At 45.9% G+C, this 10,782-nt stretch overlaps 1 protein-coding gene across 1 annotated transcript in view; it reads right to left on the reverse strand.

The window, feature by feature from the left end:
* Positions 1-10,782, reverse strand: part of opn4xb (opsin 4xb) — a 14,831-nt gene extending 4,049 nt beyond the window's left edge. The window contains exons 1-6 of the mRNA XM_072671930.1: positions 10,646-10,782; positions 10,356-10,489; positions 9,651-9,854; positions 9,319-9,490; positions 9,054-9,218; positions 8,758-8,865 (exon numbers count right to left, since the gene is read on the reverse strand). Coding sequence (XP_072528031.1) covers positions 8,758-8,865; positions 9,054-9,218; positions 9,319-9,490; positions 9,651-9,854; positions 10,356-10,489; positions 10,646-10,782 — 920 coding nt within the window. The remainder of the gene's footprint in view (positions 1-8,757; positions 8,866-9,053; positions 9,219-9,318; positions 9,491-9,650; positions 9,855-10,355; positions 10,490-10,645) is intronic.

Raw genomic sequence — 10,782 nt, forward strand, 5'->3', positions numbered from 1 at the left:
TGTGTACTGTATTTGGAGCGTGTAGTGAAGGTGTGTGTACTGTATTTGCAGCGTGTAGTAAAGGTGTGTGTACTGTATTTGGAGCGTGTAGTAAAGGTGTGTGTACTGTATTTGGAGCGTGTAGTAAAGGTGTGTTGACTGTATTTGGAGCGTGTAGTGAAGGTGTGTGTACTGTATTTGGAGCGTGTAGTGAAGGTGTGTGTACTGTATTTGGAGCGTGTAGTAAAGGTGTGTGTACTGTATTTGGAGCGTGTAGTAAAGGTGTGTGTACTGTATTTGGAGCGTGTAGTAAAGGTGTGTTGACTGTATTTGGAGCGTGTAGTGAAGGTGTGTGTACTGTATTTGGAGCGTGTAGTGAAGGTGTGTGTACTGTATTTGGAGCGTGTAGTGAAGGTGTGTGTACTGTATTTGGAGCGTGTAGTGAAGGTGTGTGTACTGTATTTGGAGCGTGTAGTGAAGGTGTGTGTTTACTGTATTTGGAGCGTGTAGTGAAGGTGTGTGTTTACTGTATTTGGAGCGTGTAGTGAAGGTGTGTGTACTGTATTTGGAGCGTGTAGTGAAGGTGTGTGTACTGTATTTGGAGCGTGTAGTGAAGGTGTGTGTTGACTGTATTTGGAGCGTGTAGTGAAGGTGTGTGTACTGTATTTGGAGCGTGTAGTGAAGGTGTGTGTACTGTATTTGGAGCGTGTAGAGAAGGTGTGTGTGTACTGTATTTGGAGCGTGTAGTGAAGGTGTGTGTACTGTATTTGGAGCGTGTAGTAAAGGTGTGTGTACTGTATTTGGAGCGTGTAGTAAAGGTGTGTTGACTGTATTTGGAGCGTGTAGTGAAGGTGTGTGTACTGTATTTGGAGCGTGTAGTAAAGGTGTGTGTACTGTATTTGGAGCGTGTAGTGAAGGTGTGTGTGTACTGTATTTGGAGCGTGTAGTGAAGGTGTGTGTGTACTGTATTTGGAGCGTGTAGTGAAGGTGTGTGTACTGTATTTGGAGCGTGTAGTAAAGGTGTGTGTACTGTATTTGGAGCGTGTAGTAAAGGTGTGTGTACTGTATTTGGAGCGTGTAGTAAAGGTGTGTTGACTGTATTTGGAGCGTGTAGTAAAGGTGTGTGTACTGTATTTGGAGCGTGTAGTGAAGGTGTGTGTACTGTATTTGGAGCGTGTAGTAAAGGTGTGTGTACTGTATTTGGAGCGTGTAGTGAAGGTGTGTGTACTGTATTTGGAGCGTGTAGTGAAGGTGTGTGTTGACTGTATTTGGAGCGTGTAGTGAAGGTGTGTGTACTGTATTTGGAGCGTGTAGTGAAGGTGTGTGTACCTGTATTTGGAGCGTGTAGTGAAGGTGTGTGTACTGTATTTGGAGCGTGTAGTAAAGGTGTGTGTACTGTATTTGGAGCGTGTAGTAAAGGTGTGTGGACTGTATTTGGAGCGTGTAGTGAAGGTGTGTGTACTGTATTTGGAGCGTGTAGTGAAGGTGTGTGTACTGTATTTGGAGCGTGTAGTAAAGGTGTGTGTACCTGTATTTGGAGCGTGTAGTGAAGGTGTGTGTACTGTATTTGGAGCGTGTAGTGAAGGTGTGTGTACTGTATTTGGAGCGTGTAGTGAAGGTGTGTGTACTGTATTTGGAGCGTGTAGTGAAGGTGTGTGTGTACTGTATTTGGAGCGTGTAGTGAAGGTGTGTGTGTACTGTATTTGGAGCGTGTAATGAAGGTGTGTGTACTGTATTTGGAGCGTGTAGTGAAGGTGTGTGTACTGTATTTGGAGCGTGTAGTGAAGGTGTGTGTACCTGTATTTGGAGCGTGTAGTGAAGGTGTGTGTACCTGTATTTGGAGCGTGTAGTAAAGGTGTGTGTACTGTATTTGGAGCGTGTAGTAAAGGTGTGTGTACTGTATTTGGAGCGTGTAGTGAAGGTGTGTGTACTGTATTTGGAGCGTGTAGTAAAGGTGTGTGTTGACTGTATTTGGAGCGTGTAGTGAAGGTGTGTGTACTGTATTTGGAGCGTGTAGTGAAGGTGTGTGTACTGTATTTGGAGCGTGTAGTAAAGGTGTGTGTACTGTATTTGGAGCGTGTAGTGAAGGTGTGTGTTGACTGTATTTGGAGCGTGTAGTGAAGGTGTGTGTACTGTATTTGGAGCGTGTAGTGAAGGTGTGTGTACTGTATTTGGAGCGTGTAGTAAAGGTGTGTGTACTGTATTTGGAGCGTGTAGTAAAGGTGTGTGTACTGTATTTGGAGCGTGTAGTAAAGGTGTGTTGACTGTATTTGGAGCGTGTAGTAAAGGTGTGTGTACTGTATTTGGAGCGTGTAGTGAAGGTGTGTGTACTGTATTTGGAGCGTGTAGTGAAGGTGTGTGTACTGTATTTGGAGCGTGTAGTAAAGGTGTGTGTGTACTGTATTTGGAGCGTGTAGTGAAGGTGTGTGTACCTGTATTTGGAGCGTGTAGTGAAGGTGTGTGTACTGTATTTGGAGCGTGTAGTGAAGGTGTGTGTACTGTATTTGGAGCGTGTAGTGAAGGTGTGTGTACCTGTATTTGGAGCGTGTAGTGAAGGTGTGTGTACTGTATTTGGAGCGTGTAGTGAAGGTGTGTGTACTGTATTTGGAGCGTGTAGTGAAGGTGTGTGTACCTGTATTTGGAGCGTGTAGTGAAGGTGTGTGTACTGTATTTGGAGCGTGTAGTGAAGGTGTGTGTTGACTGTATTTGGAGCGTGTAGTGAAGGTGTGTGTACTGTATTTGGAGCGTGTAGTGAAGGTGTGTGTACTGTATTTGGAGCGTGTAGTAAAGGTGTGTGTACTGTATTTGGAGCGTGTAGTGAAGGTGTGTGTACTGTATTTGGAGCGTGTAGTGAAGGTGTGTGTACTGTATTTGGAGCGTGTAGTGAAGGTGTGTGTTGACTGTATTTGGAGCGTGTAGTGAAGGTGTGTGTACTGTATTTGGAGCGTGTAGTGAAGGTGTGTGTACTGTATTTGGAGCGTGTAGTGAAGGTGTGTGTACTGTATTTGGAGCGTGTAGTAAAGGTGTGTGTACTGTATTTGGAGCGTGTAGTAAAGGTGTGTGTACTGTATTTGGAGCGTGTAGTGAAGGTGTGTGTTGACTGTATTTGGAGCGTGTAGTGAAGGTGTGTGTACTGTATTTGGAGCGTGTAGTGAAGGTGTGTGTACTGTATTTGGAGCGTGTAGTAAAGGTGTGTGTACTGTATTTGGAGCGTGTAGTGAAGGTGTGTGTACTGTATTTGGAGCGTGTAGTGAAGGTGTGTGTACTGTATTTGGAGCGTGTAGTGAAGGTGTGTGTACTGTATTTGGAGCGTGTAGTGAAGGTGTGTGTACTGTATTTGGAGCGTGTAGTGAAGGTGTGTGTACTGTATTTGGAGCGTGTAGTGAAGGTGTGTGTACTGTATTTGGAGCGTGTAGTGAAGGTGTGTGTACTGTATTTGGAGCGTGTAGTGAAGGTGTGTGTGTACTGTATTTGGAGCGTGTAGTGAAGGTGTGTGTACTGTATTTGGAGCGTGTAGTGAAGGTGTGTGTACTGTATTTGGAGCGTGTAGTGAAGGTGTGTGTACTGTATTTGGAGCATGTAGTGAAGGTGTGTGTACTGTATTTGGAGCGTGTAGTGAAGGTGTGTGTACCTGTATTTGGAGCGTGTAGTGAAGGTGTGTGTACTGTATTTGGAGCGTGTAGTGAAGGTGTGTGTTTACTGTATTTGGAGCGTGTAGTGAAGGTGTGTGTGTACTGTATTTGGAGCGTGTAGTGAAGGTGTGTTTACCTGTATTTGGAGCGTGTAGTGAAGGTGTGTGTGTACTGTATTTGGAGCGTGTAGTGAAGATGTGTTGACTGTATTTGGAGCGTGTAGTGAAGGTGTGTGTACTGTATTTGGAGCGTGTAGTGAAGGTGTGTGTTGACTGTATTTGGAGCGTGTAGTAAAGGTGTGTGTACTGTATTTGGAGCGTGTAGTGAAGGTGTGTGTACCTGTATTTGGAGCGTGTAGTGAAGGTGTGTGTACTGTATTTGGAGCGTGTAGTGAAGGTGTGTGTACTGTATTTGGAGCGTGTAGTAAAGGTGTGTGTACTGTATTTGGAGCGTGTAGTGAAGGTGTGTGTACTGTATTTGCAGCGTGTAGTAAAGGTGTGTGTACTGTATTTGGAGCGTGTAGTAAAGGTGTGTGTACTGTATTTGGAGCGTGTAGTAAAGGTGTGTTGACTGTATTTGGAGCGTGTAGTGAAGGTGTGTGTACTGTATTTGGAGCGTGTAGTGAAGGTGTGTGTACTGTATTTGGAGCGTGTAGTAAAGGTGTGTGTACTGTATTTGGAGCGTGTAGTAAAGGTGTGTGTACTGTATTTGGAGCGTGTAGTAAAGGTGTGTTGACTGTATTTGGAGCGTGTAGTGAAGGTGTGTGTACTGTATTTGGAGCGTGTAGTGAAGGTGTGTGTACTGTATTTGGAGCGTGTAGTGAAGGTGTGTGTACTGTATTTGGAGCGTGTAGTGAAGGTGTGTGTTTACTGTATTTGGAGCGTGTAGTGAAGGTGTGTGTTTACTGTATTTGGAGCGTGTAGTGAAGGTGTGTGTTTACTGTATTTGGAGCGTGTAGTGAAGGTGTGTGTACTGTATTTGGAGCGTGTAGTGAAGGTGTGTGTACTGTATTTGGAGCGTGTAGTGAAGGTGTGTGTTGACTGTATTTGGAGCGTGTAGTGAAGGTGTGTGTACTGTATTTGGAGCGTGTAGTGAAGGTGTGTGTACTGTATTTGGAGCGTGTAGAGAAGGTGTGTGTGTACTGTATTTGGAGCATGTAGTGAAGGTGTGTGTACTGTATTTGGAGCGTGTAGTAAAGGTGTGTGTACTGTATTTGGAGCGTGTAGTAAAGGTGTGTTGACTGTATTTGGAGCGTGTAGTGAAGGTGTGTGTACTGTATTTGGAGCGTGTAGTAAAGGTGTGTGTACTGTATTTGGAGCGTGTAGTGAAGGTGTGTGTACTGTATTTGGAGCGTGTAGTGAAGGTGTGTGTGTACTGTATTTGGAGCGTGTAGTGAAGGTGTGTGTACTGTATTTGGAGCGTGTAGTAAAGGTGTGTGTACTGTATTTGGAGCGTGTAGTAAAGGTGTGTGTACTGTATTTGGAGCGTGTAGTAAAGGTGTGTTGACTGTATTTGGAGCGTGTAGTAAAGGTGTGTGTACTGTATTTGGAGCGTGTAGTGAAGGTGTGTGTACTGTATTTGGAGCGTGTAGTAAAGGTGTGTGTACTGTATTTGGAGCGTGTAGTGAAGGTGTGTGTACTGTATTTGGAGCGTGTAGTGAAGGTGTGTGTTGACTGTATTTGGAGCGTGTAGTGAAGGTGTGTGTTGACTGTATTTGGAGCGTGTAGTGAAGGTGTGTGTACTGTATTTGGAGCGTGTAGTGAAGGTGTGTGTACCTGTATTTGGAGCGTGTAGTGAAGGTGTGTGTACTGTATTTGGAGCGTGTAGTAAAGGTGTGTGTACTGTATTTGGAGCGTGTAGTAAAGGTGTGTTGACTGTATTTGGAGCGTGTAGTGAAGGTGTGTGTACTGTATTTGGAGCGTGTAGTGAAGGTGTGTGTACTGTATTTGGAGCGTGTAGTAAAGGTGTGTGTACCTGTATTTGGAGCGTGTAGTGAAGGTGTGTGTTGACTGTATTTGGAGCGTGTAGTGAAGGTGTGTGTACTGTATTTGGAGCGTGTAGTGAAGGTGTGTGTACTGTATTTGGAGCGTGTAGTGAAGGTGTGTGTACTGTATTTGGAGCGTGTAGTGAAGGTGTGTGTGTACTGTATTTGGAGCGTGTAGTGAAGGTGTGTGTGTACTGTATTTGGAGCGTGTAATGAAGGTGTGTGTACTGTATTTGGAGCGTGTAGTGAAGGTGTGTGTACTGTATTTGGAGCGTGTAGTGAAGGTGTGTGTACCTGTATTTGGAGCGTGTAGTGAAGGTGTGTGTACCTGTATTTGGAGCGTGTAGTAAAGGTGTGTGTACTGTATTTGGAGCGTGTAGTAAAGGTGTGTGTACTGTATTTGGAGCGTGTAGTGAAGGTGTGTGTACTGTATTTGGAGCGTGTAGTAAAGGTGTGTGTACTGTATTTGGAGCGTGTAGTGAAGGTGTGTGTACTGTATTTGGAGCGTGTAGTAAAGGTGTGTGTACTGTATTTGGAGCGTGTAGTAAAGGTGTGTGTACTGTATTTGGAGCGTGTAGTGAAGGTGTGTGTACTGTATTTGGAGCGTGTAGTGAAGGTGTGTGTGTACTGTATTTGGAGCGTGTAGTGAAGGTGTGTGTACTGTATTTGGAGCGTGTAGTGAAGGTGTGTGTTGACTGTATTTGGAGCGTGTAGTGAAGGTGTGTGTACTGTATTTGGAGCGTGTAGTGAAGGTGTGTGTACCTGTATTTGGAGCGTGTAGTGAAGGTGTGTGTACTGTATTTGGAGCGTGTAGTGAAGGTGTGTGTACTGTATTTGGAGCGTGTAGTGAAGGTGTGTGTACTGTATTTGGAGCGTGTAGTGAAGGTGTGTGTACTGTATTTGGAGCGTGTAGTAAAGGTGTGTGTACCTGTATTTGGAGCGTGTAGTGAAGGTGTGTGTACTGTATTTGGAGCGTGTAGTGAAGGTGTGTGTACTGTATTTGGAGCGTGTAGTGAAGGTGTGTGTACTGTATTTGGAGCGTGTAGTAAAGGTGTGTGTACTGTATTTGGAGCGTGTAGTGAAGGTGTGTGTACTGTATTTGGAGCGTGTAGTGAAGGTGTGTGTACTGTATTTGGAGCGTGTAGTAAAGGTGTGTGTACTGTATTTGGAGCGTGTAGTAAAGGTGTGTGTACTGTATTTGGAGCGTGTAGTGAAGGTGTGTGTACTGTATTTGGAGCGTGTAGTGAAGGTGTGTGTACTGTATTTGGAGCGTGTAGTAAAGGTGTGTGTACTGTATTTGGAGCGTGTAGTGAAGGTGTGTGTACTGTATTTGGAGCGTGTAGTGAAGGTGTGTGTACTGTATTTGGAGCGTGTAGTGAAGGTGTGTGTTGACTGTATTTGGAGCGTGTAGTGAAGGTGTGTGTACTGTATTTGGAGCGTGTAGTGAAGGTGTGTGTACTGTATTTGGAGCGTGTAGTAAAGGTGTGTGTACTGTATTTGGAGCGTGTAGTGAAGGTGTGTGTTGACTGTATTTGGAGCGTATAGTGAAGGTGTCTGTACTGTATTTGGAGCGTGTAGTGAAGGTGTGTGTTGACTGTATTTGGAGCGTGTAGTGAAGGTGTGTGTACTGTATTTGGAGCGTGTAGTGAAGGTGTGTGTACTGTATTTGGAGCGTGTAGTAAAGGTGTGTGTACTGTATTTGGAGCGTGTAGTGAAGGTGTGTGTTGACTGTATTTGGAGCGTGTAGTGAAGGTGTGTGTACTGTATTTGGAGCGTGTAGTGAAGGTGTGTGTACTGTATTTGGAGCGTGTAGTAAAGGTGTGTGTACTGTATTTGGAGCATGTAGTAAAGGTGTGTGTACTGTATTTGGAGCGTGTAGTAAAGGTGTGTTGACTGTATTTGGAGCGTGTAGTAAAGGTGTGTGTACTGTATTTGGAGCGTGTAGTGAAGGTGTGTGTACTGTATTTGGAGCGTGTAGTGAAGGTGTGTGTACTGTATTTGGAGCGTGTAGTAAAGGTGTGTGTGTACTGTATTTGGAGCGTGTAGTGAAGGTGTGTGTACCTGTATTTGGAGCGTGTAGTGAAGGTGTGTGTACTGTATTTGGAGCGTGTAGTGAAGGTGTGTGTACCTGTATTTGGAGCGTGTAGTGAAGGTGTGTGTACTGTATTTGGAGCGTGTAGTGAAGGTGTGTGTACTGTATTTGGAGCGTGTAGTGAAGGTGTGTGTACCTGTATTTGGAGCGTGTAGTGAAGGTGTGTGTACCTGTATTTGGAGCGTGTAGTGAAGGTGTGTGTACTGTATTTGGAGCGTGTAGTGAAGGTGTGTGTACTGTATTTGGAGCGTGTAGTGAAGGTGTGTGTGTACTGTATTTGGAGTGTGTAGTGAAGGTGTGTGTACTGTATTTGGAGCGTGTAGTGAAGGTGTGTGTACTGTATTTGGAGCGTGTAGTGAAGGTGTGTGTACTGTATTTGGAGCGTGTAGTGAAGGTGTGTGTACTGTATTTGGAGCGTGTAGTGAAGGTGTGTGTACTGTATTTGGAGCGTGTAGTGAAGGTGTGTGTACTGTATTTGGAGCGTGTAGTGAAGGTGTGTGTTGACTGTATTTGGAGCGTGTAGTGAAGGTGTGTGTACTGTATTTGGAGCGTGTAGTGAAGGTGTGTGTACTGTATTTGGAGCGTGTAGTGAAGGTGTGTGTACTGTATTTGGAGCGTGTAGTAAAGGTGTGTGTACTGTATTTGGAGCGTGTAGTGAAGGTGTGTGTACTGTATTTGGAGCGTGTAGTAAAGGTGTGTGTACTGTATTTGGAGCGTGTAGTAAAGGTGTGTGTACTGTATTTGGAGCGTGTAGTGAAGGTGTGTGTTGACTGTATTTGGAGCGTGTAGTGAAGGTGTGTGTACTGTATTTGGAGCGTGTAGTGAAGGTGTGTGTACTGTATTTGGAGCGTGTAGTGAAGGTGTGTGTACTGTATTTGGAGCGTGTAGTGAAGGTGTGTGTGTACTGTATTTGGAGCGTGTAGTAAAGGTGTGTGTACTGTATTTGGAGCGTGTAGTAAAGGTGTGTGTACTGTATTTGGAGCGTGTAGTGAAGGTGTGTGTACTGTATTTGGAGCGTGTAGTGAAGGTGTGTGTACTGTATTTGGAGCGTGTAGTGAAGGTGTGTGTACCTGTATTTGGAGTGTATGATGGCGTATATGAAGGGGTTGTAGATGGCGGAGGCTTTGGCAATGACGGCTGGTACAGTTTTCGAGTATGGGTTAAGCAGGTGTGCATACCTGTGGACAAAAGAGATTCACTGGACCGTTGGCTGGTCATTTAGGGGTCACAGTAATTTGACACATACATTGTTTTGCATGTGCTGACTGATTTGGTATCAGTGTCCATTTCCTGTGAGCTACATTAGCCTCGTAGCGCCAGTGCTAATTGGTGGGGTTTAATCTGAAGTCTCTCTTTAATCTCTCACCCAGCCCAAGCGATGAGGGTCACACAGGCGTATGGAGCCCAGGACAGGACATACACAGCGATGACCACAGCAGCGATCTTAGCCAGCTTCCACTCAGTGCGGACACTGTGCTGTGGACGGGACATGTTCTGCGTCCTGACCTGAGAGCCCAGTCTGGACACATCCCTGAACACACACACACACACACACACATGAGATCATGCACTGTAGACACTGCATACCTAAGTGTGTGTGTGTGTGTGTGTGTGTGTGGGGGGGGGGGGACCTGCTGGCTCTCCGTACAGACAGGAACATGCAGATGTAGCAGTACAGGACGATCCCCAGTGGAATGAAGAACACGCAGCAGCAGAGTGCCAGTGTGTAGCTCCGGCTCCCAGGAGACGGGGACACGTAATCCCAAGTACATGAGGTCATCAGCCCCTCCGGCACATACGAACCTGCAGCAACGTCCAGACACATGCAGAAACCAAGCATACGCTCCCCGTGCCTCCACTCACTGGCCACTTTATCAGAAACCCCTACCTTATAGCTCCATTACATCAATGTTGAGCATGTGTGAATTTCAATATTTGAATATTTAAATAAACTGAGACTTACTCCAGCCAATCAGAGGAGCAAGGCTCCAGGCCAGCGAGTAGAGCCAGACAAGGCTGATGATGAAGCAGGTTCTGCATTTGGAGTTCCACTGCATGGCCTGCAGTGGCCGGGTGATGACCAGGTAACGGTCCACGGAGATGGCCAGCAGGGTTATCATGGAGCTGATCCCGAACAGAGCTCCGCAGAACGCGTAGATCTCACAGCCTGGAAACGCAAGCAGATCCTATTAGCACTGTTCTCCTACGGCCTGCACCACCAAGAGAACGCCTGACCCCTACAGTTAGAGACACCACCTGTGTCAGCTCTTCCAGGATGCCCGGGGCAGAACGGGCTCACTCAATGCTTTGATGATGCTGAAACTGTTCTCAGATCTCAGACCAGTTGGGCACCTCGTCTAGGGGTTCCTTCTCTAAGAAAGGTTCTCCCCCTCAGGTACAGTTCTAGACACCGGAGAACGTGTGTGGCTGAGCTGTCCTGGTGGCTCGTGGCTCAAAAGTGCTTTATTGCCCATTTCGCTGGCCAAGCTACTGTCCGAAGAAAGAGTCTCTAGGGAGTGGTCGGACCCCCAGGGTGGGTTTACTCCACCACCTGGGTCCAACTACAGTCCTGGAGGACCCGATTTCTGCAAGACTTTGAGTCTGTACTCTGTCACCTGACATCAGCTTAGAACACAACACAATCCAGAAGAAGCGAGCAGTGTGTTACCCAGCTCCCCCATCATCCACTGTGTGTGCAGGCAGTTGATGAAGAACACCGGAGACTGTGTTAGCGCCATCAGCAGGTCGCTCACCGCCAGGTTAACAATGAAGACATTGGGAGACGTACGCAACTTCTTATTGCTGAAAAACACAAGAATGATGAGCTCAGAGCTTTTAAACCAGACCAAATAAGAAACACACTGATTGATTGATTGATTGATTGATTGGATGTTGGGATGTGTAGACTGTATTACACTGGTGAAAGACCACACCCCACCTCCCCACCCTCAGACTGACCTGCAGAAAGCAAAAATGACCAGTGTGTTTCCAGCAACTCCCAGTGTCCCGACTATGAGGATGATGAAGGCCAGTGTGTAATGCACGTGGTCAGGAATGTCCAGTTTCCTAAAGAGAGCGTGTCTCTGCAGCTCCAT

Source organism: Salminus brasiliensis (assembly GCF_030463535.1).
Source record: "Salminus brasiliensis chromosome 20 unlocalized genomic scaffold, fSalBra1.hap2 SUPER_20_unloc_4, whole genome shotgun sequence".
Classification (NCBI taxonomy): Eukaryota; Metazoa; Chordata; class Actinopteri; order Characiformes; family Bryconidae; genus Salminus; species Salminus brasiliensis.